Genomic DNA, 26,889 nt, shown 5'->3' with positions numbered 1-26,889 from the left:
TAGTTTCAAATTATGACCCCATGTCATATCATTTTCGTTCTTTGAATTCATATTTTTGATGGATTCAAGCAAGGATAACGAAAAGAAACATTTATTTACACTTTGTACATACAGATTCCAACAAACAATAGAAGGCCTACACGTCAGTGTAATCATAATATATGCGAACTTCCGATCTTCTCACACTTTGCAGTGATCTGATGCTTTCACTCCTGGTTCTGATATTTGATTTTTTGAACAGCCTTCTCGAAAATGACCTACACATGAAAAAGTAAATTATTGGATCTAGGCACACATTACACGCAGACAAGAAAAGTGTCATTTCTTTGCAGTAATATAGGATTTTATGTGCAGATTCATCTAAAAGCCTGTCTAAGTGACTAAAAGTAAAAGGAATTCTGCACAAGTGATATGGTAGAAAGCAGGTAAAAAACACAGCCACAACAACCCTAATGCTCTGGTTATGTTTTCGCTTTCGGCTTGACTGACTTATGAATTGCCTGCTGGATTTGTGGATGTACCTGGATATGGCTATGTAACATCCAATCAGAATCACCAGCACAGCCACAAACAAGCAGCTGTTCACGTAGGTGACTGCCATATGCCATTTGACCCCCAAAGGACTTTTAAGTTTCAGGCAGTCATGGATATTATCCTCTGTTGGTTGACCGTTTGTTAGGATGATGTTTGGCAAAGACAAAACAGCCATGATCACCCAAACACAAACAGATAAAACCTTCGTAAATGTTATGCTATACATACGAGAGTCCCCAAATGGCTTGACCACCTTCAGATAGCGATCAATGCTTATCAGCCCAAGGAACACGATGGAAGTATACATGTTTGCATAAAACAAAACTGAAGTGTATCTGCAGAGAATAAACTTGAAGTACCAAGGTCCAAATCCTGCATCATGGACTATTCGAAATGGAAATGTCAGTGTCATTATGAGGTCTGCAACCACTATGTTTTTGAGATAGAATATGAAGCTGGTTTTATTCCTAATGTGGAAGAAGATCCACACTGCTAAACCATTCAGCAAGATGCTTGCCACAAATATAATGAGATAAAGCACCGGCAAGACAATCGTGTCAAATTCATTGTGAAGGGTGGTGTTCTTTCCTGGTTCGTCGCTCCTGTTGCCCGAATTATGACTCTCTTGGCCGTGCAGCTCGTTATCTGTAGGAGAAGTGGGGAGATGGGACTTCAGTGCTTGGCAACTGTGCCCACAGGCCACTAGGTTCCCTTACAGACCCAACTTTTTGTTATTTCAGGTGAACTTAAAGATGTCATCAATGATTTAAAGAGTAAAGGTAGCACATTGTTAATGTTTTGAGTGGTCAAAGAATTAGTGACCTTCTCTCACTACCCTGCGTCCCTCATATCAGGACCATTGAGTAAAGTCCCATTTCTGATCTCCTATGCCAGCCTTTTGAAAATAAACATGCCAATGTAAATTATCCCGATTCTTACTTCCATGTTTGATATCATTACAAATATCAACAAAACGTGGAGAGAAAATTGAAATTTTCTGTAACAAGAAAATGACAATAGCCAACACATGGTTTGTAGTCTTTGGCACCCTCTTTGAATACATCTTCCCCTCCCCTGCCTCAGTTTTCAGCTGTTTAATCATTAAGAATTAAGAAGGTGTAAAACTAGTGGGTCAGTTTGAATTTTTTGCCTATGACTTTCTCATACTACTTAAGATCTTTTAGGGACCATCGATAGGAATAGAAAGAAACTGTCTTGGCATTTTTTGTAAATAAAAAGAAAATCTACTGTCTTCTAAAGTGAACATATGAAAAAAGTCCTGGATAGATGTAGATCTGACTTGCTGATTCTCTGAAATCTGTTTTCACCTTAGAATTTAAGTTGTAGGCTGGTGTAAAGTTACCTCTGATTAGTATAAATATTTACACATCATCTAGTTAAGTCTTCATTAAAATGCATTTGTATAGTCAAGAATATCCAAAAATACGCTTTTGTGTAGTCCAGTGATAAATGCTGATTTCATTTTCTCATTCTTATTAAGTTTTGCAATTTTACAGTTTATTGCCAAGGAGGACAACTTGTTAAAAGTAATTGCAACCTGGTATATATATTTTTTTGTTTACAAGGCTAGGTTACACCTATTGCATTTATTGTGGGAATTTTTAAACCTTTTGCTTTTTTGGAATTTTTAGTTTCCGTTGTTAAAGACCTATACCATATCACTGCATCATATAATCAGTGAAATGGGTCATGAGCGTTTGACTTATGTGGTAGCCATGGACGTGGGCCTCTCATGTCTCCTACTGTGGGGAGCATGATGGACAGCCAGCTCCTGCTGGGGATCCACCACCACATTCTTGCTGCTGCCATGCTTCCCATGGACTGCTCTGGGCCTGTAACTGAGCATGGCAGGGATACCAAGACAAACCTGTTTTTGTAAGAGGAGGGGTTTCTCTGATAAAAGACTTTGGCTGGAGGAGTACTTACCAGTCTTCAAACCTTTTCTTTGAACTTTCTTCAAACTGCACTGTTCCTACTCAATCTTCCTTCCTTCTTTCTCCCACAAGTGATTGGAAGGTTGTGCCAGCCTTCTGCTTGCCCCATTTTCCCTGGTAGCCATTTCTCCCAATAAATATCTTGGCCATTTAAACACATTTTTTTTGGGGAACCTGAACTAATGAAATTAATTTATAAATTCACCTTTTGGAGGTAAGATTAGAAGGAAGGTCACTTCTGAATTTTTACTTCCCTCTAATTAATAATATTTACTATAGTTATAATTATGTTTTGGAATGGTTTTGTTATTGAGATAATGCCATAAATTTAAGCCCTCACTGCCCTGCACACAGGCAGTTTAGTATCTGTTTTGGTTCCCTTCTTTTAGGAGAGAAACAGGAAAGTTTTGATGATTAAAATCCAAAAATAGATTCCTAAATTGCTGCTTGACATCTAAGTGCAGGCTATTCTTAAGTAACCTTGTCCTCTTCCTAATTCTTTCCCTTTTATTCCTTACTGTGAGTATTTTTAAAAACTGGTTTCCCTGGCCTGACTATCCTTACACAGGCTAGTAATTTATATCTGGACTAGCCTGTTATGAGATCCATGGTATTACTAAGCTTTACAAGTTAAAATGCCTGATTCAGCAGCCGTCTATATTACTGCTGCCAGTTTGTAATATTTCCTTGTATAGTATCATTTAAACCTATTTTGATTTAATGTAGTCTTGGCTGTTTTTGTATCATAAGATCCAAATCAGTATCAGTGGCATTAGGAGCTTCTTAAGATGTGTGGCTTTAACTGAGTTGTCTGCTTGAATTAATTTACCCAATTAAATGATTAGCAGTCACTTTAATCTAACCCAGGATAGAACCCTTAGGGAAATAGAGAGGACATGTGAGTTTAAATCAGAATAAAGGGTCCAGCTGAGGGACACAGCCTGAAAAGGAGCAGCCATGTCATCTCCTGAAGTACTGGCTGTGCCTTGTAACAGTTACTGATAAATTGCTTTTCAAAATAATTTAAAATACAAATATAATAGTTCACGAGCTACAGCATACTTGGCAGGGAATATTTCAACTGCTGGTGTTGGTACCCTGGGGATCTGCTATGCATATCTATTGTGGAGTGCAAGAACCCCTGCTTCACAGTGTTGTCTAGGGATTGCCTGTCAGTTCCATTTATCATTATAATATTTTGAAGTTTAATTAAATGAACACGTTCTTATTAAATGATGATTTTGATGATTTGCCTAACAATTATGGTTGTTATTAAAGATAGTCTCCAATCAGAATGTCAAAAAACATTGTGTGTGTGTACATACATATATATTTATAATATCTATATATATTTATATTAACATATTTATATATATAAATACATATATATATTTATAAATTAAAAAGATCAAGTAGGATTGACCTCTTTCCACAGTGGTTATTGAACTGTTTTGTGGCTTCACGACAGTCTGGTGTTGAACTTGTTGACTGTGTAACCTCACGGTATTTGCTTTCTTAGTTTATGTGTAGGATTAACATTTTCGACTATAGGACTTCTTAATTCAATGGGATAGGTCTAGGCCTGGTTATTACTTCATTCACAAATTTCACATTTAGGCAACACAGATTAAACAAATTATGGTTAAAGCCTGTTATGGGTTATTTGCTGAAACAATATAGTAGTAGAGACAAAAAATGGTTTGTAAGAAGCAGATGAGCCATTACTCATCTGGATGCTCTGGAAGGCTCAAAACTTAACTTTGAGAGTTTCGTGTGATCAATTTGTTTTTTAGAATTAAGTCTATATCATATTCTTTTTTGCCAGCTAATGCCCATCATTTATTCTCTGTCATTACCTTAAATATTTCCAAAACTTATGGGTGTACTCAGAAGCATTTCTCTATATGATGTTTCCACGCAGTAACATTGACCACTAAAAGTGAATGACTTTCTTCACCCAGGCAGTTTTATCATGTTGTTCTTCCCTGACAGTAAAGAACTTGGATAATAGCTTGGTGACTCAATTAAGAAAACTTAGAAGCTGTTTTACAGTGTAAAGACTGTTTTCTCACAATATGTGCATGCAGTGTTGGATATTATCAAACATGATTTCCCCATCCCTTCTTGTTTACTAGGGTGGTATTCCCTGGATTGTATAGTGCAGGGCCTGACACAGCGATAATTGAGAGTAAAGCTTCCTTTGGTATTCTCTCTGACTCTCATTCCATTTCCTTTTAAATTAACAAATGCAGTGACATAAGAACTCAGTTTACTAGTTCCATAGTAAATTATTTTTGCCACATGTGAGGGTGGTATTTGTTTGGGATGTAAGGGAACTGTGGCTATCTTTGCAGGGGGAATAATTTTGTGCATGTGTGTTTGCAGGACTGAGTGTGTGTGTTGGGGAATGCTTGGGCTTTGTAGCTAGATATAGCACAAACTACATGTGGATTTAAAATTTTAAATTTAAATTAAGCATAATTTAAAAAATTAATTTCCTCAGTCATACTAGCTATGTTCAGGTTTCCGGGTAACCACATCTGGCTACTGGATTGGCCAGTGCAGATACAGGGAATTTTCATCAATGTAGAAAGTTCTATTTGATGATGCTGGTTTAGTCTCTTCATAACTGTAAAATGGAAAACATAGCCATCTTGCTTGATCTTCTGAGAGTTAAATGCTTTGCAGACATTTTGAGTACAGTATCTAGTACTTAGTTGGTATGCATTCTATAACATAAAGCTTAATTACCATTTGTCTTGTTCATAGAGTCACATTATGAATGACAGAGTAGGGAAGAATCTGCCACTTTTGCCTTTGGTAAAGCTACATCATTGTTCACTGGGATGTGTCACTTGGCACAAAATGTGAAAGTATCAACATATGTCACTGCTCTACTTGCCAGGTGGGAATGAAATAATAAAAGTCATTCAAATTATAGGGTGTCACTATCATGGCACAGCTGCCTAGGTAGGATCATTTTCTTTTTTTCCTTCTTTCTTTCTTTTTTTTTTTCTAATACAGAGTCTTGCTCTGTCACCCAGGCTGGAATGCAGTGGTGCGATCTCGGCTCACTGCAACCTCTGCCTGCTGGGTTCAAGCGATTCTAGTGCCTCAGCCTCCCAAGTAGCAGGGACTACAGACATGCACCACCACACCTGGCTAATTTTTTGTATTTAGGTATGATCATTTTCTAAATAGTTACCTAACCGTAGACTAGGTCAATGTTGTCTCTGGCCTCTTGGGGAACCTCATGAACCTTGGTTTAAACTATTAAATCTGGAAAGTAATGTGATTCTAGTTTGTGTTTAAAATCTTCCATAAATATTATTAATTTAATCCTACTTGTCATTTTAGAGATGATGTCTAGATGAAACAAAGTTTAAAACAAAATGATAGTAAGCTAAATTTGTCTCAGTGATACTATCCTGCGTGTTTACTATTTTATACATAAGGAAACACAAGGCTAAATGCTCGTTTATTTTGTTAGTTGGTTCTCTGACCGTTAAACTCCCCAGATTCCCAAAAAGTGAAAATAATAGTCATTGATAAAGTAAGATTTTCTTTACATCTCTTCCGACAGCTTACTTGGTAATTTTGCAAGTGTCAAGTTGAGCCCCATTCTTCAGTTGTGATGCACTGTAAGCAGGCAAAGATGCGTGTCAGGAAACACTTGGGGACAATTGAGGCGTGGGTTCACCATAGGTTATTCCTGGTTTGATTTCTGGGGAGAAAAAGAAAAATGAGGAAAGAATTAGTTGGGAAGGAATTTGAAAATATAACATTTTGGTCTTTTCAGTTAAAGTGATTGCCTCCACGATTCAGAAAGCATGTGCTCTTTGGAGATGAACACCTGGGCCACACAAGAGTTGCCCTCTTTCATAATTCCCTGCTGGGAATTATGTCTTGTGGGTGACTTTGGCTACGTACCTTAACTTTTCTGAGCTTTGCATTCTTCACGACATCTTAATAAAGGTTAGCTGAGACCATATGTGCGTGCGATGTTGGATACTATCAAACATGATTTTCCCCACCCCTTCCCCTGCAGCTGGATCTGTTCCCTGTTCTCTGGCTTCCATCACGTATTGACCATAGAAAGCAGAATTCCTGGGAACTGTTCTGGAAAGTGCAGCTGAAGTAGAATGTGCTTATGGGACAGTTTACTGTAAGGGGAAGTCACACGCTTTCTCATGAAATAAAACCATGTGGGACTTTCATGTCCCATCACTGATGTTGCTTAGAGAGACCCCAAGTAACCTCATTCTATTCAAGCACAAAGCAAACTTGGGGCTGATGTGAGCAGTTACTTTAGTCCCTGCATATGTGCTGAGATAGCAGGGAAAGGGCACATGGGAGGCAGCAGTATATGTAGGAGTTTGCAGTAAGTGGAGAGGCACTTACTATTTCTTTTTATGTTCCTGTGTGTGTCCTTCTCTTCTGTTTGCAAATATCACATGTAGCTAAGGTACTTGATTTGGTAGTAGATAGAAAAAATGGTTTTTAATTTTTCAATGATTGTCTCCACCTAGAATCCACTCTTTTGAGAGTTTAGACAATCTATCCATACCTCACCTTGAACAGCTCCAGTATGTGGTACACAGCAGCATTCAGAAGGTATTTTTTGGTTAATGCAGCATAGGCAATGATTAAGGTTCTTAGAATCCCTCCTTTTTGGGTTCCAGCATCACATTATTTTGTAATGTAAGTCAAAGAGGTAAAACTCTACTTTCTTTTTATTTATTAAAGTTTACTGGGGAGAATGACTGAAGCTGTTAATTTTCTAGACTTGGTAATAATGATCTTTGGATTTCAGTAACCTTAAAAAGCTTGAATCCAGTTTCTCATGGAAACATTTCAAGGAAATTACCTGATAAACACATTTTTAGTTTTATGTTTCTCTGTTCTCAATTGTATGGTTGTCCTCTTCAGATGGCTTCCTGTAACCTTCCTCACTGACAGTTGCAGTAAGAGAGAGAGAGCAGACAGTTGGCCAATAAGGAGGACATAGAGAGAGGAGACTGGGAGAAAATATTTGCATGTTACATTTCTGACAAAGGATTTGTATTTAGAATATGCAAAGAACTTTTACAGCTTCTTAATAAGGAGAACACAACCCAGTTTAAAAAAGGTCAAAAGATTTGTCTAGACATTTCACCAAGAGTGCATGGAAGGACACTGAACATCATTAGTCAGTAGGGAAATTCAAATGAGAACCACAGTGCTATACCATCTTACGTCTACCAGAATGGCTGGATCTGAAAAGGACAGACAGTAACAAGTGTTGCTGAGGGTGGGGAAAACAGGACCCTTCATACACTGCTGATAAGAAATCAAAGCGGTACAGCCACTCTAGAAAGAGCTTGGCAGTTTCTTAAAAAGTTAAAACCAAATGTGTCATATGACCCAGTAGTTCTACCTCTAGGTATCTAGCTACGAGAAATGAAAACATATGTCCATGCAATGACTTGTATGCAATTGTTTATAACAGCATTATTCATGATAGTTAAAAGCAGAAAGAAGCCATGTGCTGACTGGAGAGTAGATGAGTCAACTGTGGTATAGGCAAAGGATGGGATATTACCCAGTAAAAAGAACTGAAATACAGCTATTGTATAGATGAACCTCGAAAACGTTTTGCGTGAGAAAGACTACATGTCTTTAGGTGAAATGTCCAGAAAAGGCAAATCTGTAGAGGCAGAAAGTCGATTAGTGTCTGCTGGGGTTGGAAGCAGGAGTGAAGAGTATGAGAGATCTTATTCTTTTGCTCCTTAATCCTGTGTTATTGTATGGTAAGGCAATTCTTGAATTATAATTACTAACTAAAGTTAAGGAGTTATTTTTGTAGTGTTAAAGATCATGGAATGTGAAAGTCAGAACATGCTAAATTCTGGTAACTCAGAGGTCACGACAGACTTTGGGGATATCTGCTTGCCCCATAATCTTTTGAATAATGGGAACAATAATACCTACTCTATAGTATCTAGCATCCCTCCTTCTTGAGGTTAAATTGAATATACATTTATAAATTAAGTGCTTTATAAATGCCAGTTTCTACTTCTGTTATTTCCATTAATCTTTGCCTAAATTAAATTCAAGATCATGTTCCTCTTATTGGAACTCTCTGGTTTAACCAAACTGCAGACTCTCAGGTGATATGCCTGAGTTTAGTTCCCTACTTTTCTTCATACCCATTCCTGCCCTGTGAATGGCCTCCTTCCTCCCCTCTCTCCCTACGTTGGGAATCTCGACTACTTCTTCAGTACCACCCACAGCCTGATCTCTTTCATAAGGTCATTTACTAAGACTCTGCTCATATTTCAGGCCCTGGAGTTTATAAAGATGAGAAAGGTACATTTCTGTCCTCAAGTTTAGAGTCTAGTTGAGAATCCAGAAGTAAACAGACCATTTCAATATCAAATGAGAGGTGTGGGATGCTGTGAAGATACAGAGGTGTACTCAAACTGAGGGGAAGCAAGGATTACAGAGGTTCCATGACAACTATGATGCCCAGGTTGTGGCAGGTTTGCCCAAGTTCCAATCAGAAAGGAGCACATGGAAATGCTGAGTGTAGCCAAAGATAAGGTTCCTGCTGAGGAACTGGTGACAGCATGTAGAGATGGAGATATATGACAAATATGAGGCATCTTAAAGAATTTGTGGCTGAATGATGCTAGTGAAAAGAGTTAGAAGAGTGTTGGAGGCCTCGCAGGTATTTGACTATAGATTTTAGTCTCTTTTGCTGATGTAGGACCCATGAAAGGACAAGCACGTATTGGGATGGGTGGAGTTTAGTTTTGGATTGGTTGATTTCATGATGCCTGTGTAGTATGCATGTGGAGGTGTCTACTAGATGATTAAAGAGACAGGTCTGGAGCTTGGAGAAGTACCCCTGGCTGTGATGTGTATCTAAGGCCAACATAAAATAGGTGATAGAAGAAGTTGTGGAAATGGATGAGATTGTCCAAGATGAAACTGCACAGTCAGCCATGCATGGTGGCTCATGCCTGTAATCCCAGCACTTTGTGAGGTGGGTAGATTACCTGAGGTCAGGAGTTTGAGACAAGCCTGGCCAACATGATGAAACCCTATCTCTACTAAAAAATACAAAAATTAGCCAGGTGACGTGGCGTGCACCTGTAATCGCAGCTACTGGGGAGACTGAGGTAGGAGAATCGCTTGAACCCAGGAGGCAGAGGTTGCAGTGAGCTGAGATCACACCACTGCACTGCAGCCTGGATGACAGGGTGAGACTGTGTCTCCAAACAAACAAAAAACCCAAAACCACACAGTGGAGTGAGAATAGCAGAGAGCTAATGTAGACTTTTTAATGGAGCAGTCTTAGGGTGAGGGGAGTGTCTGAAGGAGAGGCCAGAGAGTTGGGAGGATTACCAAAAAGGAATAATGTCATGTGAACCAAAAAGAGAGTTTAAGAAATGAGGAATTGTGACTAGTTTTATCCTGTGGGGAAAGTCAAGTGACATAGGACAGCAAAGTGCCACTGGACGGGATTCAGCAACGAAAAGGTCATTGTTCATCTTTGCCAGTGCTCCATCTGCTGGGTGGCCCAGGGTGTTTTGAGGAGAGAAGCCTAATGACAGAGGGTTGAGTAATGTTTGTTAGGTGAGGAAGTAGAGGCAGTAATCTCAGAAAACTCTTTCAAAAAAAGAACATACCTGTGACGGGAAGGAGACAGAGAAGGTGGGAGGTGGAGATAGATAAAGGATTAATGGAGAGTTTTCTTAAGCATATCATTTAATGTCTGGCATTTAAAAATGTCTGTCTGGGCGCGGTGGCTCACGCCTGTAATCCCAGCATCTTGGGAGGCTGAGGCGGGTGGATCACCTGAGGTCAGGAGTTCGAGACCAGCGTGGCCAACATGGTGAAAACCCATCTCTACTAAAAATACAAAAATTAGCTGGGCGTGGTGGTGTACACCTGTGGTCCCAACTATTTGGGAGGCTGAGGCAGGAGAATCGCTTGAACCTGGGAGACCTTGCAGTAAGCCAAGGTTGCACCACTGCACTCTGGCCTGGGCAACAGAGCGAGACTCAGTCTCAAAAAAAAAATTCTTTTTACAGCTTGGATTAAAAAAAAAAAAAAAAACCTGCCTTGACCTCTAACCAAGTATGGTGGCACCATGGTGGAGTGCATAGAGCGAGGATTTGATTCTCTGATTCTCTGGATTACAGCCTGGGCTCTGTTGCTTTTAGCTTCTGACCCTCCATTTCTGCCTGTGTAAAATGGGTATGATGACTCGTCCATTATAGGATGACTGCGAGGTTAAAATGATGAACTTTTACAAAGCAGCCTGTGTACTTGTGCAGGGTGGAGCTGAAGTCCTTTTAGTTCCTGCTGTGTTTCATAGGTACACAGTTGAATTTATTTAGTGCTTCATAGGTTGGACAAGGGGTTGAGGGGGGTGGATCCTTGCACCTTGTTTATGCTGAGATGGCTGTGTGGCTGGTGGCCTCAGCTGCCCTCTCAGGAGTCATTTGACTGATACTTTTGCTCCAAGAGCTTGCCCTTTCCTTTAAATTGTCTCAGAGCCTCACCTGCCTGCTGTCTTTCTGAACGATCAGCGCCTCAGCTTCAGGGCTCCCTGTGTGCTTTTACTACAGTGGCTCTGCATTGTCTGCATGTCCCAGCACTTGCAGGGTGTTGCAAGGAAGATTGCTTCAGTGGTAGTAAAGGGCTTGGTTCCAGGACTTGGATCCTGGGCGGGAATCCTGCCCTGCCACCTACTGTTCCTTCAGCTGAGAGCTGATGAAACCACACAAGAATGTGATGTTTGTGGTAGGCCCAGGTTTCACAGTCATTCCTGAGGTTAGATGGTATCGCTGCTTAGAGACCTGTTTTTTTTCCCAGCCACCCATTGGTATTTTCCTTTGGCTATTTTACTAACCATGTGTCTTTGTTGTTGGTTGTAAGCTACTTTTAAAATGAGGGTAGTGGAAAAGGATTAACACATTCTCAGTTTCTGCTTGCTTTGGGATCCCAAACTTGGTGGTTGATACCTTAAGCAGTCTTCAGAGCAACCCTAGGACCTAGATGTATTTCCACCCCCGCCAGGTAGGAAGATACGAGATTCAGACAGTTTAATTAACTTGCCCTGACTCACACTGAGTAATGGGTAGAGCTGGGATTCATATCAAATCCAATAGAAACTGAAATTGCAGTTCTATTATACTGTTGTGGAGTAAAAGTGAAGAATGATTCTGGGGGGTTATTTTAGAGGACAGGAAGTGGGAGGGGGCAGTATTGGGCAGGGATAGGAGTTTGTTTTCTCCATCAAGCTTGTGAAGGACCTGCTAATCTTCCAAAGTAGAGGTCTAGTTTTATTTGGCCTGAACAATGTTGAAAACATCAGGAAATTTCAAATAAGAATCCAGATTTGGATCCCATCTTGAAAGATGAAAAGGGCCGGGCGCGGTGGCTCAAGCCTGTAATCCCAGCACTTTGGGAGGCCGAGACGGGCGGATCACGAGGTCAGGAGATCGAGACCATCCTGGCTAACATGGTGAAACCCCATCTCTACTAAAAAAAATACAAAAAACTAGCCAGGCGAGGTGGCAGGCGCCTGTAGTCCCAGCTACTCGGGAGGCTGAGGCAGGAGAATGGCGTAAACCCGGGAGGCGGAGCTTGCAGTGAGCTGAGATCCGGCCACTGCACTCCAGCGCGGGCGACAGAGCGAGACTCTGTCTCAAAAAAAAAGAAAAAAGAAAGATGAAAAGGTTTGCCAACATCCAGCATGAACAATCCAGCAGTATTAGTTGCTCCTTCCTGATGGGGAAGTGAGCTCTCTCCAGTTCTCCAGCTCTCAGCATACTCGTTGACATCCCTAGGCCGCCTCTTTCGGGAACATTACCTGCTGGGTCCTACAGTCACTTGATTTTGCAACCATTATTCCACGTATCATTGAATCTTATGTGGCTATGCTTAACCTCTATAGATCCCCAATTGTCCTACTTTGATTATAAATATATCTTCCTCTTCTATGTCTCTCCTCCCTGCAAATGCCTGATTTATCTTGTGTTACTGACCATCACTTAGCATTTCTTTTCAAATGGTTTTTCTTATACCTCTTAGCAACCCAGAAAAAGTAGTGACAGGCGGTCATGTTGTTTAGTTCACACCTGAGAATGTGTTAATAGTCACAGTGGAGCTTTTCTCTGTGCCCACCCCTCTACTGGGGCCTTTCAGTGAAAATCCTACTGATCGTGTTATAAAACTGCTTTTGGTGGGGAAAAACTGAGGTTTCTGATGTTAAGGAAAAGCTTCTGAGTAGTGGAGTAGGGACTTGACCCCAGTTGTGTTGGATGCCCAAACCTCTGCTCTCTCCACAGAGGGGCTATGGGAGGATAACATCCAGGACTACTGAACAGCTACTTTGGACATCCAGCCTTGTGGTCCCCACAGAGCCAGCCTGCTGTTGCAGTTCACTGGATTGGATCTTGGCATGGGTGGGGAGTCATTTGTACCATGCTGGGGGAAACTCCCTCAGCGGGAAGAGTGGGCCGGTGTGCCCTGCCATGCCATAGCAGTGCTTTTAACTCTCCCTGGGCTTCATCTCTCTTGTTACTGCCCTCTGGTCAGGATCTTGAAATATAAATGTCAGTTAAATGCTGGCTCCCTAAATGCAGTTGCTCATGATTGATTTTTGATTTAGTGTTTGGTAGTGGTGGTTCTCAAATGACAAGAGTTGTAATATCAATACCTTTCCTATTTGTCCTCCACTCTCCAGTTTTCCCTCTAAAAACTCACATCTGAAATTGTAAGAATTTGAGATCTGAAGGTTTATTTTGGCACTTTACTTCTGAAAAGCTATATTGAACTGATTGATTATATAGAGATATTGATGTAGTTCCAGCATTTTTGTGGTAAAGAGAGAGTCTTCACAAAAGCCATCTGATAGAAAGTTTATGTTGAAAGATACAGGATCTCTTCTATTTTGGAATCACCTATAATCTAAGAATCTTTCTCAGTTTAAGCCTGACTTTATGTGTATGTGTGTTTATAAATTTATGTGTGTTTTTCAACAGTGCTAAGATTATAGCTCTGCTGAAGGCCCGGGGAAAGAGGCAGGTTACCTCACTGGTTATGAGTTACCTCTTATTGTGATGGAATTAGGTCACTGTATTCATAGCACAATTCATTAATGCATGCACGGAGTTAGTCTCCCAAACGTGTTGGAATGCAAAGCACAGCAGCCCTTCGTTCAGGTTTTTCAGGTGCTACACTGGTTGTTCTCCTCTCATAGTTTTGCTGGTACATACGGCTTACAAGTAGGCCTATTTTGGTTAACAATTTAGACTTAACATTTTTTTTAGGTGACCTCAGGTACCTTGGTGTGTGTGTGTGTGTGTGTGTGTGTGTGTGGAGAGGGAATGGGGGATTGATGTAAAGTGGATTGTAAACTCCCTGAAGGCAAGATTTGTGTCTAATGGTTCTTTATAACCTTAACCTCAAACCTGACTATTCTTTTTGTACGAGTGAGGAAAATGAGCAAGATTCAACAACCTGTCCAATACCACACAGATGGTGAGAGGCAAAACCAGGAAATGAGCTCTAGGTTTTATGACCCCAGAACAGGCTGCCTCTGTAGTGTTGCTTTGCTGGCCTTGTGGAGTGTCAGAAGTAGCTTCCCTGGTGGAAAGTGTTCTAGGTTGAGATTCCCTGACCAGTGCAAAGTATCCTAGACCTGGATTCAGTAGGTAGCTGTTACGTTTTTGACTCAATCTTTGACTCTGTGACCCTGTAAAGCATTGTACTTCAAAGAGCTTGAGCCTCCTCATCTATGAAACAGGGAGAATATTAAATACCTGACGTACTTTCCAAGGGTGCTGTGTGAATCTGGTAAGAGAACATATGTTAAGTCAATTTTATATTGTAAGGCTATAGTCATATAAAGGTGTAATTCGTGGCAAATATACTTTGCTTAAACGGTAAATGCTTTTCTTAAACAGAAAGTAAAAATACACCTTTTAATGCAGTAAGTTGTAAAATTTGAGTAAAATTCCTACTACTCACATTATTATGTGGCTATTGTGAGTCAGATCAGGAGATCTGTATCACATTACTATGTAGTTATTATGAGTAATAAGAATTTTACTCAAATTTTACAACTTACTGAGTTGAAACACGTATTTTTATTTTCTATATAAGCAAAGTATAATTTCCACATAGGTAACTTCTGGATCATTTATGTAAGAAGCTAGTCAGGTTAGGGGCCGCAGTCCCAGTAGCCAGCATAATGGTTTTAAATGAATATGTTCTAAGCTAAATACATTTCAAGTGACTTCTGGCCCTTAAAAAATATTCTTAGAATTCAAGACTCCAGGTAAAGTCTGTAGTTGTTTGATTACCGTTTACTAGCCTATTAAAAGATGCAGAATGCTTTTCACAAGTTCACGTAGATGCTGTTCCTTGTTTCGGAATAGCATCCTGTGGCTTAAGCATTCTACTTAAGAGTTATAATTTTCTTTATGGTGGTTGTGGTGGTGTCACCTTGATATTTTAATACAGTCATCATTATAGTTTTCTGGGCTGTGGGATGTGGTGCAGGTATTCTCCAGGCCTTTCCCATTAGAATTAGGCCCTACCCTAATTCTTCTAATCACAGCTTAACCAAATCTTAATGCTGTTTAAGTTAATGGAGTAAGACAGTTACCTAAGAGAGCATTTTTCCTTCAATTTCATCACTTGTCTTCACTGACAATTTTCAAATTCTCACGTGAAGTCTTTAACATAAGTGGATATTTCACATTTCTTAATCAGCATCAAATGCTCACACTCATTTTTCTCTTCTCATGAATACAGATCAATAACTCACCCTCACCCATACGTAGTAAAAGGATCTGGGATCACATATAACTCATTTCATGAAATACACACACACACACACACACACACACAACATTTCTTCAAAGTAATTCCTACTTCAGTGAATTTATCAACTTCTGGCATTATTTTTTAACAATGTCTCTTAAACTAATAGGAATATTTGAATTAAAATAATTTTCTCTGGCTTGATTTATAGATGCAGTAACTTAACTAGGAGAAATAGTAAACTATATATTTGTATTATCTTAATATTTGCCACATGCATTTTCCTGCTATTCACATTTCTTTGCTTGATGTCCTCTTCTGTCGCAGTCTTCACTGGCTTATTGTCTTGTACAGGACATAACTTAGGCTCCTCTGCAGGTGATGAGGACCTGCTGACCTGACCTGTATACCTGCCCACTATATAGCTCCTGCACCAGACCCTTCTTACCTTGCATTTTATCCTGAAAATCCCTTCTCCCCCTTGTCTATTAGGCAAGCTGCCCATACCGCCTTCAAATCTAACTCATCTGCCTCCTCTTCTCAAAGCCTTCCATGTTATCCCCATGTGCCACGTAAGTGCTCCTCAGCCCCTGTGGTATCCCATACCTCCAGCTGTTGTATTCTATTTTTGTTGTTTGCCTGACTGCCAGAGTGTCCTTGCATCCTTTTATCTCCAGGGTCTAGCAGAGTACCTGCAGGCAGAGAGTCAGAGTTCAAAAACACCTTTGACTTACTATTAGGCAATCATGGAATTTGGCCTGCTGTCTGACTTAATTTCATTTTGGAAGGCATATGTAAGTTTTCTGTTTTTTATTTTTAACAATTTTTTTTTCTGCCTTCTGAAGTGAAGGGGTACCAGCCCAGGGAGGGTGTTGACAAGAGTAGGAATTGGCAGTTGACCTGTGTAAGGCATGACTGAAGACCAGGAAGAAGGTCTGATCAAACCATTAGGAGGCTAATCAAACGCTGGACCTGCTGAGGTTTTTGAACAGCTCACTATAAAGTCGGGGGAGCTAAAGTGGAGGGCTGCAAATTCAAATGCCAGCAGCAGCCCCACCGGTTATATCAGTGAGGAAAATCAGCCAGGTATAAGAAGAAACAACAGTACCAGTATGCTAATAAAAGACAACTAGTATGTCTAACACTTGGGAAATTTTTGTAATTAGAATTAAGTACACTGGTGAGAAGGAGGCAGAAAGATTTCCTTAGAGTGATTATGGAGAAACAGCAGTAAGATGAAAATATTTAAAGTGAGCCACATGCCTGGGCCCCATTACATTGTCTTATCCTGCCTCTGTGAAATGGCTATGCCTGAATTAAGCTTTGAGTTGGTGTCTTCAAGCATTCAACCCTTTTCACTGTGCCTACTCTTTGGGTGTTCAATACAACATTGGTTCTTTATGTTAAGACTCATGGGAAAAAGTTATTTCTACTCTACATGATAAGAGTGGTGTTCTGTAGGCCAGCTATGAATTTATCAACACCAAATCGTTATGCCTTCTTGTTTTCCTGTTGGAGTTGAGATCCACCTTAAGGCCCAACACTATCAGATAGGAATGAATGCATTTGGTGAACTAATTTCTCATATGGTTTTTAATTTCCCACCATTCATTTTCCCAGGCTTCATTTGTTTAAATTTAAAGTTCATCTGAATTAACTTCATATTAAGCATCTCCGTAGAACACCTCATTTTTGTTGTTGTTGTTGGAACCAGAAAGATTATAAATAAATAAAATATGAATACATTGGAAGGAGAGCTTAGTTGGCATGAAGTTAATCAGGTTGTAATTGACAGAAGAGGAAAGGGAGGCTGCATGGGAAATGTACCATATCCAGATAAGCACTGGGTTGGGGAAAAACTTTAAGGGTAGAGATGTTTGGCTTTGCCACCCTGGCTGTGAGACAGTTATTTTGCTGGGAGCATCTTCCAGGATGGGGAAGCCATCAGAGCAAGAAGTAGTGTACCATGGCATTTATATTTCAGGTGCCTGCAACTTTGAGCACTCAAACTGAGTTCCGCACTGGCCAGTTGTTTAGTGCCTGTCTTATTTGCAATTTCATATAGACTGTAAACTGGATGTAAAAAGACCATAGTAAGATCCAGCATGACTTTGTGAAGGATTGGGTACATATTAGCATTTCTGGGTCTTAGGATGAAAAGTAGAGATAATACTTGAAGTATTGTACTGTTAGCTCTAGGCACAGAGTGAATAGTTTTTAAAATTATATATATTTAAAACTATGTGTGTGTGTGTGTGTGTATCCTGTTGCTTACATTATGAAATTAGAATGAATGTTTTAGGGTAAAGGGAATATTGATGTTTAACAGATATATAGTTTTATTTTTCCAGCAGCCATCATGGCATATGCTGACACATTGATATAGTAATTACTTTTTAAATGGCATTTACTATTCTTCTATTAATTTGTTTTGCTATATATAATATAGGCATATACCATTTTGACCTAATGCAAACCATTATCCTCTCAAAGTTTTCATTTTTTAGATTTTTTTTTTTTTTTTTTTTTGAGACGGAGTCTCGCTCTGTCCCCCAGGCTGGAGTGCAGTGGCCGGATCTCAGCTCACTGCAAGCTCCGCCTCCCGGGTTTACGCCATTCTCCCGCCTCAGCCTCCCGAGTAGCTGGGACTACAGGCGCCCACCACCTCGCCCGGCTAGTTTTTTGTAATTTTTAGTAGAGACGGGGTTTCACCATGTTAGCCAGGATGGTCTCCATCTCCTGACCTCGTGATCCGCCCGTCTCGGCCTCCCAAAGTGCTGGGATTACAGGCTTGAGCCACCGCGCCCGGCCCATTTTTTAGATTTTTAAAATGCTTTGATGAGACAACTAGAATACAGTTGTAGCTGTGATTATTTAAGGATTGCATATTACTGTAAGCCACATTCTGCTTCATCATGATATGTAGCACTGTTTTCTATATAAATACATCTAGTAAACAGTTAGTTTTAGGCCAGGTGTGGTGGCTCATACCTGTAATCCCAGCACTTTGGGAGGCTGAGGTGGGCAGATCACGAGGTCAGGAGTTCGAGACCAACCTGACCAAATGGTGAAACCGTGTCTCTACTAAAAATACAAAAATTAGCCAGGCGTGGTGGCAGGCACCTGTAATCCCAGCTGCTCAGGAGCTGAGGCAGGAGAATAGCTTGAACCTGGGAGGCGGAGGTTGCAGTGAGCCAAGATTGCGCCATTGCACTTCAGCCTGGGTGACAAAGCAAGACTCCGTCTCAAAAACAACAACAACAAAAACAGTTAATTTTGCAGTTTTTCTCAATTTGTCTTGGAGCCAATTTATCTAAAAAAGTTTTGAAAGGCCCAATGATTTATTTTCAGTTTTATTTATAATTTTGGGGCCTAGCAGGTCTGAGGAGGAACAGGTTTGGACAGGTAGGTCACCCACCCCCAAAAGAGTATAACAAATCCTCAAATGCCTACAGTCTAGAGGCAACAGATATATATGCATTGTTTTCTTGGATCTCTCTTTTCAGTCCTCAGCCTGAGAGCCACAGAGCTTAGTACTCTAATACGTGCAAACAGCCCAAGTATTCTGTTAACATTTTTCTTTATTCAACTAGATCATAAGCTCCTTTAGTATACAGACTTCAGATCATTTTGTTTCTGCTGCCCTTTTGCTATACTGGCCTCGGCTTCGGAGACATTCTGAATCTTGATATAGTCAGTAAAGGGTACCTTCTAGACTCAAGGACTTGGAAACCAAAGTTTCACTTTGTTCTGTGTCCTCCAGAGAGTTGCTCTGGTGGTCAAGAGCCAGTAATATCTTTGACCCGAGCGCCTCTTAGGCTACAGGGCAAAACCCTTCTCTGGGAGCTTGAGAAGTCTGAGTGTCTATTTTGCTACATACAACAGAAGTAAAAGAGCTCCCCAAATGCTGGCTAGTATTATTGTGGGCCTAGGAGTGTTCCAAATTACCTATGTATATTTTAATTTATTAAAAGGACTTTGGATTCACATTACAGATTTGCCATTTACTTGGGCAGGTTACCCAGCCCCTCTGTGCCTTTTTCTTCTTCTGTAAAACAGTCCTCATAAGATTGTTTTGAATGAAGTATTACCACAGCATAGACATTTTATTCAAACTTGACATGTAGTAATAAGTCAGTATTGACATGGTACTTGAGTGGATAGTAAGAATTAGTGCTCTAATTTTTCAGATGGAAAAAACCTGAGGCTTAGAGAGACTACTTAGAATACAGTATACTTGGGCTATTTGCACACATTATTTGTTCTTTGAGCAGATACGTGCTGTCTGACGCTGGAGTGCTACAGCTTGCCCTCATTAAGACCACTAATGAGGGGCAGAGCCTGCATTTGAACAGAACCTAAGTCCATCTCAGTGCTGTGCTCCTAACTACCGCTCTGCTACTGCCTGCACAAAAATTTGGTATTCATGTGCTGATTAGCATCTGATGCCTCCTTTGGGAAAACTAGCAAGTTAAAATAGCTCCAACTTGATTGCAGGGAATCATGCACCCAAGATGGCCATTTATCTACTGTAGTCTATACCAGGATACTAGTGTACAGTAAATATACAATAAGTCTAAATCATTTTACATATGTAACTACCCACAAAAAGAGGTAACAGCAAATAGAGCATGGTTGACTGTAGGCAGTGGTTCAAGGTCAGAGCTCTGCTCCCTACTGATAAGCTCGTTAAGCCTCAGCTTGCTCAGCTGTTTAAGTGGATAATAGTAATTTACACCTTAAGGTTGTCTGAGTTAAAAAAAAAAAAATAGCATGATAAGGCCGGGTGCGGTGGCTCACGCCTGTAATCCCAGTACTTTGGGAGGCCAAGGTGGGCAGATCACGAGGTTAAGAGATTGAGACCATCCCGGCCAACATAGTGAAACCCCGTCTCTACTAAAAATACAAAAATTAGCTGAGTGTGGTGGCGGGTGCCTATAATCCCAGCTACTTGGGAGGCTGAGGCAGGAGAATCACTTCAACCCAGGAGGCGGAGGATGCAGTGAGCTGAGATCGCGCCACTGCACTCCAGCCTGGGCGACAGAGCAAGATTCCGTCTCAAAAAAAAAAAAAGGCCTAATAAAATATGCAGTAATCTTGTCACATATAAAGCTATCAGTGTATGCTAATTATTGCTGTGTTAGTATTAAGAATAGAAGGACAGTGTGTGCCATACAGATCCTATCTAGTACATTAGAAAAGGTCATTTAAGGAGTTTTGCTCTTCTTTTAAAATGATGGAAATCATTAGAAATTACTGTTTAAGAGAAACCATAGGAATCATTGATATGAATGACTTAATGTCATGACTTATACTAAATGAAACTTAATCAGTGCTCTCCCTTAAGTGTATTTTAGTGTAATTTTTTTTATGTTTGGCCAATAAGAATATTAATGAAACAAAATATGTTAATTAGGTATAGGATAGAGAACAAATATTCTAATCTGCCTGTGTTTGCCATATAAGGAGGTAGAGGATTTAATACTCTTTGTAAGGTCGGATACAGCCTGTCTTTCACCATTGGCCTCAAGCAGAAGGTCTGAGAGGTGGGTACATCTGATCTAGTTTTTAACAACAGCGTCACATCACATTTGCTTCTGCTGTTGCCGCCATCCTGTAGATAGTTACAAGTATAAGAACTGCAGCTGGTCCTTGTATTAATACTTGTATTAATGTAAAACTTTCAGCCAGGTAGGAAGAGCAAATAGTACATTCATCTTAATCTTGCAGAGGAAGAATCTGAGACCTAGAGAAGTCGAGATTTGATTAACATCATGTAGCTGGCTAGGGGCAGAATTGGGAAGGACCTAATTTGTGGCTCTACCCCGTTTCCTCTCAAGCATTCCTGTGTGCTTGGTCTAAGCCTTAGGTTCTTTCATTACCAACCCCAGCATCTCAGCATATCACCTGGATCGTGGGAATCTAGAGATGCAAGGGGCCTCTGATGACCATCTGATCTAATCCCTTCATTTTACCTGTGAGGAAGGGAAGTGAGCTCCTGGGGAATTCAGAGACTTGCCTAAGTCACACTGATAATATTTTTTACAATCAGCCCTTAAACCCAGGTCATTTTGCTATGAGTCCTGGGCTTTCTACTTTAAACTCAAACTACTGCCTCATGCCTGCATAGAGAACATCTACCCTGGAGACCGGGGGATACTTCTAGGGAGGTAACTTTACTTAGATCTCACCTCACTTCTGTCCTGTCTTCACAACCTTACCCTTTATTGGGCTTTGAGGGATTTTAATGGGTTTTTCTGACTTTTCTTATTTCAGGAGCATACAAAGAACTAATGACCACTGTGGTCTCCTCTATCTTTTTTTTTTTGAGACGGAGTCTCGCTCTGTCGCCCGCGCTGGAGTGCAGTGGCCGGATCTCAGCTCACTGCAAGCTCCGCCTCCCGGGTTTACGCCATTCTCCTGCCTCAGCCTCCCGAGTAGCTGGGACTACAGGCGCCCGCCACCTCGCCCGGCTAGTTTTTTGTATTTTTTAGTGGAGACGGGGTTTCACCATGTTAGCCAGGATGGTCTCGATCTCCTGACCTCGTGTTCCCCCCGTCTCGGCCTCCCAAAGTGCTGGGATTACAGGCTTGAGCCACCGCGCCCGGCCTGGTCTCCTCTATCTTAACTTTCCGTGGCATTTTCTCAGAGTAAAGAGCTAAGCATGAAGTATTTTTTTTTTGTTGTTGTTCTTAAAGAGAGTCAAATGCCAAGATATTAAGGAAGAAAAGCAGGCAGACTCTGAAGAGCACAAACAGCACAACTCTAAATAAGAACATTCCTTTTAACTTAGTCTTCCTTTTCCCACCCACATCTCTAAATGCAGTAAATCCTCTTAGCATGTTATCTCTGGTTAGGGCATTTTCTCAGTGTCTTCATGAAATAAAGATTTTCTGGCGGGATACTTTCTTTTTGTAGGCTATATCCTTAAATATGAAATTCAGCCATCCATCTGCTCTTCTAGGCCATTGTCCTTAACCCACGTATACCTGCAACATTTTTCAAGTAGATGTCAGAAACAAGAGTCTGAGGATGAGATGTTGCTGAAGGATTAAGAAAATATGCCTCTTTGATCCCTAACTTCATGGAGACAGTTAATCTCAATTGGCAGAAATAATAAATATCAACAGGGTGTCTGGCTTTTTCCCCCCAGTATAAAGTAATATAGAACCAGATTTATTGCTGTTCATATTGCTAGTAAATTGGAGAACAATTATGAAAGAAATCTCTTGTTAAAAATGTTAATATACCTAACATAAAAGCAGATTCAACTTGAGAATGTTATAAAATTCTATAGCAGATAAATCTTAAAATAAGAAATCAAAAAGTCACTCTTCTTTAGGCTCATCTATCTTTTAAAAGTCTCCTTATTAAAATTTAAAAGAAGTGAGATCTCCACGCTTGTTTTCCTCACTGCAGTGAAAACTTCCCGAACAGTTTGAATGTGGAACAAAAGTAAGCTGTTCCTAACCTGTTTGTCAGTCACTGGGCAGTTTTCTCAGTGCCTTTCCTGACATGTTTTAACAAGATTTTTCCAGGGATCAGAATGAGGATTACCCTGTTCTTTGTGGTACAATGAAAAGACTGAGATTCTTTTATCAAAATGAGACAATTGGGAAGAGAAAAATCTTTTTTTGTCTCTCTTTAAAAACAAAAAAACAGATAAACGATTATGAAACAAATTTTAAGTTTTGGGTCCTGGGAAACAATTATAAGACACTTTGGCTTTTACTCATCTAATAAAGTAAATGTGGTTAAAAAAAAAATGTACTGAATAGAAGCGATTGCCAAAACATTGTTTCTACTTTTGAAGGCACAATATGTAGTTTATATTTCTGCCTGCCTGAGCTGGAAACAGTTGAAGCTTCATGGCTCACAGTGGTGCCTCATATCTTATTGTCAGCATTCTAATTTCTACTTTTTCTTCAAACCTCAGAGCTAAGCAGAGGTATAATTACAGTTTTTAATCATTGCTGTGTCTTATCAACCACGGCTTTTAAGAAAATGAAAAATTTTTTGTTTACCTTTCATTGTGGTGGCTGGCTGTCCATTCACCTCATACGGTGTCTTCAAGTTGAAACAGGCTTCTTGTCTCTAATTAAGAATAAGCTTTGAAACTAAGGTCAGCAGGGAAGTGGATTTTCTGGTAAAGCATAAAAACTAAACATCTCCGCTACCAGACAAGGTAGGTATCTCCCCTACCCCTTTAGAGATTGTCCTTTGGGGCACCCTTTCAAATTTTCCTGCCCGGCAACTACTGGAACAACTTGCTCTCTTGCTAATGTAAATGACTCATAACTAAGAGTAGGTGAGATTTGTCGACTGGGGAAGAGTATTTCCTGAACCTGCAGGAATCAGATGGTGATTCACCTGAAGGAAACACAGAGGGCTGGAGCTTAGACTGCCAGAAGTCTGCTTAAGGAGTGGGGGATGAAGTCTCAGGTTGGGGCCTACTAACTTCATCAGATCCAATTTTTAGGTCTTTTTTTTTTTTTTCCAGCTTCCTATTGCTATCTAGAAAACATGTATTTGCAGTCTTCCTGCCAATTACATTTTGGATTAAAAGGAATAAGAATATGCTTTATGACAGATGAATTCTTTGAAAATATTATTCTACATACTATTTAAAGACAAATTAAAATGTGTTTATTATTGTAATTGATAACTTTGGAAACCTGTAGTCTTATTCATGAAACTAATGAAATCTATAGACATATTTTTACACATACACAATGATAAGTATTCAAAATATGTTAAATTATTCAGGGGCTGAGTTCACTGACTCCTTTGAATGCTGACCTTTAACATAAAACAATTTATTTTATTCCTTTAAAAAAGTACCCAACAATGATACATTTATATAATCATATCCCCTCCCCCCCCTTTTTTGAGACAGAGTCTCACACTGTTACCCAGGCTGGTATGCAGTGGCATGATTTCAGCTTGCTGCAACCTCCTCCTCCCGGGTTCAAGTGAGTCTTTTGTCTCAGCCTCCCAAGTAGCTAGGATTACAGGTTTCCGCCACTACGCCTGGCTAATTGTTTGTATTTTTAGTAGAGACAGGGTTTCACTATGTTGGACAGGCTGGTCTCGAACTCCTGACCTCATGATCCGCCCGCCTCGGCCACCCAAAGTGCTGGGATTACAGGCAAGAGCCACCACGCCCAGCCACTTTTTCTGATTTGTAAATAATTTTTGTGCTTTCAGATGAGAATCTCAAAGATTCTGATATTTTCTTGAATGTAACATTTAAATAAATTTAAAAATATTTTCATCAAATGGAATCAAAACCTATTATCGTGGATGAAGATTAATGAAAATAATCAAAAACGAAAACTTTTTTCAAGTTAGTAAATCTATAATAGGTATTACTTAGTGTTTACTTAATGTCTTCTTAAGGAAATAATGTGTACGAACTAGTTGATTTTCCTTATGTTTTTACAGAAAAACAAATGGGTGTTTAACTTAAAAATCAAGAGTTGGGTGTCAAAATTACATTTTTTGTATTTTCCTGTTTCCTAACTATACAAAAACAGACACCTACAATTTTAATTTTTTTTTTTTTCCATTCTGCTTTGGGTGGGTTAAGTATATTATGGAAAAGTAGCTCGTCCTAGGGAAGGTGTTTGAATAACAATTAGCCAACTTAATAATGGCCCAATCTTCTAAGAATTTGAAGATTTACAAAAAATCCTTCATTTAGTTTTGACTCTCCCTGTGCTATTTTGTACTTCCCCATTGATTTCACTTTTAGCATTTGAAGCCAGTTTCTTTTCTTTTCTTTATTTTTCTTTTCTTTTATTATTATTATTATTTTTTGAAGCCAGTTTGTTGTATTTTGAGTAGAAGAGTTAACGCTATGCAGACTTCAGTTTGGGAGACTTATTCTTGTGTTGACCTTTTTGCCATTTTTCATGATGATTCATAAATAATAAATGAGGTACTGCTTATAATTTGACATTTTACTGCCAGAACAACTGTCAGGTACTAAAGCCATCAGTCAAAGGGAGAAGCATCTCTTGTGGCCCCCATAAAAGTATGTTGAGCAAAGAACTTTGCTGCAAGTACTGAGGATTATCACCCCAAATTTCCAGTGATGTGTGTAAAATCTTAGTAGGGAGCTTATTCTGACAGATATTTGGCAGGCTTCTGTTATAAGAATAAAGACATTTTAAAAAAAGGGAGGGGCCTACTGTGAAAGGATTATCATAGGTTCTTCTAAGTGTGAAGAAGGGCTTGTGAGGGGCCTGTGAAATTTTCCTGTATAATGAAGCATCTTTAACTTTATGTGTGATGGTGTTAAGTAGGAAATAAGGTGATGTCCCTTCACTACAGTAGATGGCCCCCTTTTTCTCCTGAGGTGGGCTTGGGATAGAATGCAGTTTTTCCTTTCCCAATACCTCTACAAGCAACACGCCCGGGACAGTAGCATAACAGCTGGCTTGGTGTGTTTCAGTGTTTCGTTCACTGGCAGTGCAAATTTAGTATAGTAACAAAAAAGATAACGCGAGGCAGCCTTTATGCATTAGTCTTAAGGTATATTATGCCAGTCTCAAGTTGAAACTTGTGAAAGCTGGTCTTACCTAACATTCCAAAAGGGAAATAATACATGTTTAGTCATGAAAAAAGTGTAACACTTTGATGTGAGGAGCAGCTAACAGCCAGCCCATAACTTTATTATTGTTCACATAATCGAAAGGTAAACCTGCATAATTTTTTTCCTGCTGGTTTTTATAGCAAGTCTCACATTTCATAAAAGCCCCGGGAATCGTTACAGCAATAATTTCCTTTCCATTTCATTGGAAAATCCTGTTAAGTGCAGGGCACTCTGTTATTAATTTTGTTTAGCCTTTACAAATCCCAAATTTATTTTAAATATGGAACATCCTGGGATGTGTTTGTGTGCGTGTGTGTGTGTGTGTGTGTTTGCACGCGCGTGCCTTGGCCACCAGAAAACTTTAAAAATTTTTGTTTTGTTTTTATACTAGGGTGATTTTTTTCCTTCTAACATTATTTTTAAAAATATTTAGACTACGAACAAATTGAAAGAATTGTTTAACTAGATTTCATCTAGATTTATAAATTATTACTGTTTTTCACATATACTCTTCCCCACCCCAACATATTTACTGACAACAGTAGAATGTCAAATTACGAGCAGTACCTCATTTATTATTTATGAATCATCATGAAAAATGGCAGAGTCTGCATAGCATAACTCTTCTACTCAAAATACAACAAACTGGCTTCAATTCAAACGAGGATTCCTGTAATTTTATTGATTTTTTCAAAGTATATTCTTAAAGAGACAGGGGTGCTCAAGGAGAAAAAGTGTCACATCTTCTGGAATTAAAATTAGGTAAGATTACTCGTAAGCCTTTCTCAGTCCTGAAATGAACTCTTTATTCTGAATCCTCACTTTCTTGGTATGAGACATTGAACAAATGTATTACCAAGGCTAACCTAGGTCTTCTAGTGGTTTCTCCATGGCATATGACTTTTTCCTCCCTTCTTTCTTTGGCTTTTCAGCATTGGTGTGGACCTGGGGACAGTTTTTCCTTCTGGTGTTGGTAGG

The 26,889-nt window shown here is 39.7% G+C and overlaps 2 protein-coding genes across 2 annotated transcripts in view; one reads left to right on the top strand and one right to left on the bottom strand.

Annotated features, from left to right (window-relative positions):
- Nucleotides 1-26,889, top strand: part of MED12L (mediator complex subunit 12L) — a 357,853-nt gene that overhangs the window by 214,432 nt on the left and 116,532 nt on the right. The window lies entirely within an intron of this gene.
- GPR87 (G protein-coupled receptor 87) lies at nucleotides 71-23,700 on the bottom strand. The gene is made up of 3 exons (XM_033204333.1): nucleotides 23,339-23,700; nucleotides 6,078-6,213; nucleotides 71-1,179 (listed from the first exon to the last, which is right to left on the bottom strand). The coding sequence occupies exons 2-3, from the start codon at nucleotides 6,109-6,111 to the stop codon at nucleotides 137-139; spliced, it is 1,077 nt and encodes a 358-aa protein (XP_033060224.1). The 5' UTR covers nucleotides 6,112-6,213; nucleotides 23,339-23,700; the 3' UTR covers nucleotides 71-136.

This window comes from Trachypithecus francoisi, unplaced genomic scaffold, assembly GCF_009764315.1.
Source record: "Trachypithecus francoisi isolate TF-2019V2 unplaced genomic scaffold, Tfra_2.0 Lachesis_group0, whole genome shotgun sequence".
Taxonomy (NCBI): Eukaryota; Metazoa; Chordata; class Mammalia; order Primates; family Cercopithecidae; genus Trachypithecus; species Trachypithecus francoisi.
Note: the sequence above shows the minus strand (reverse complement) of the source record. Positions and strands in the feature narration are given on the sequence as shown.

Bases quoted from the DNA above. Each gene is read 5' to 3' on its own strand.
- GPR87 (XM_033204333.1), bottom strand. From the start codon at position 6,111: ATGGGGCTCAACTTGACACTTGCAAAATTACCAA. The intron at 1,180-6,077 runs GTAAGCTGTCGG...CTTCTCCTACAG, and splicing joins GACACTTGCAAAATTACCAA to ATAACGAGCTGCACGGCCAA.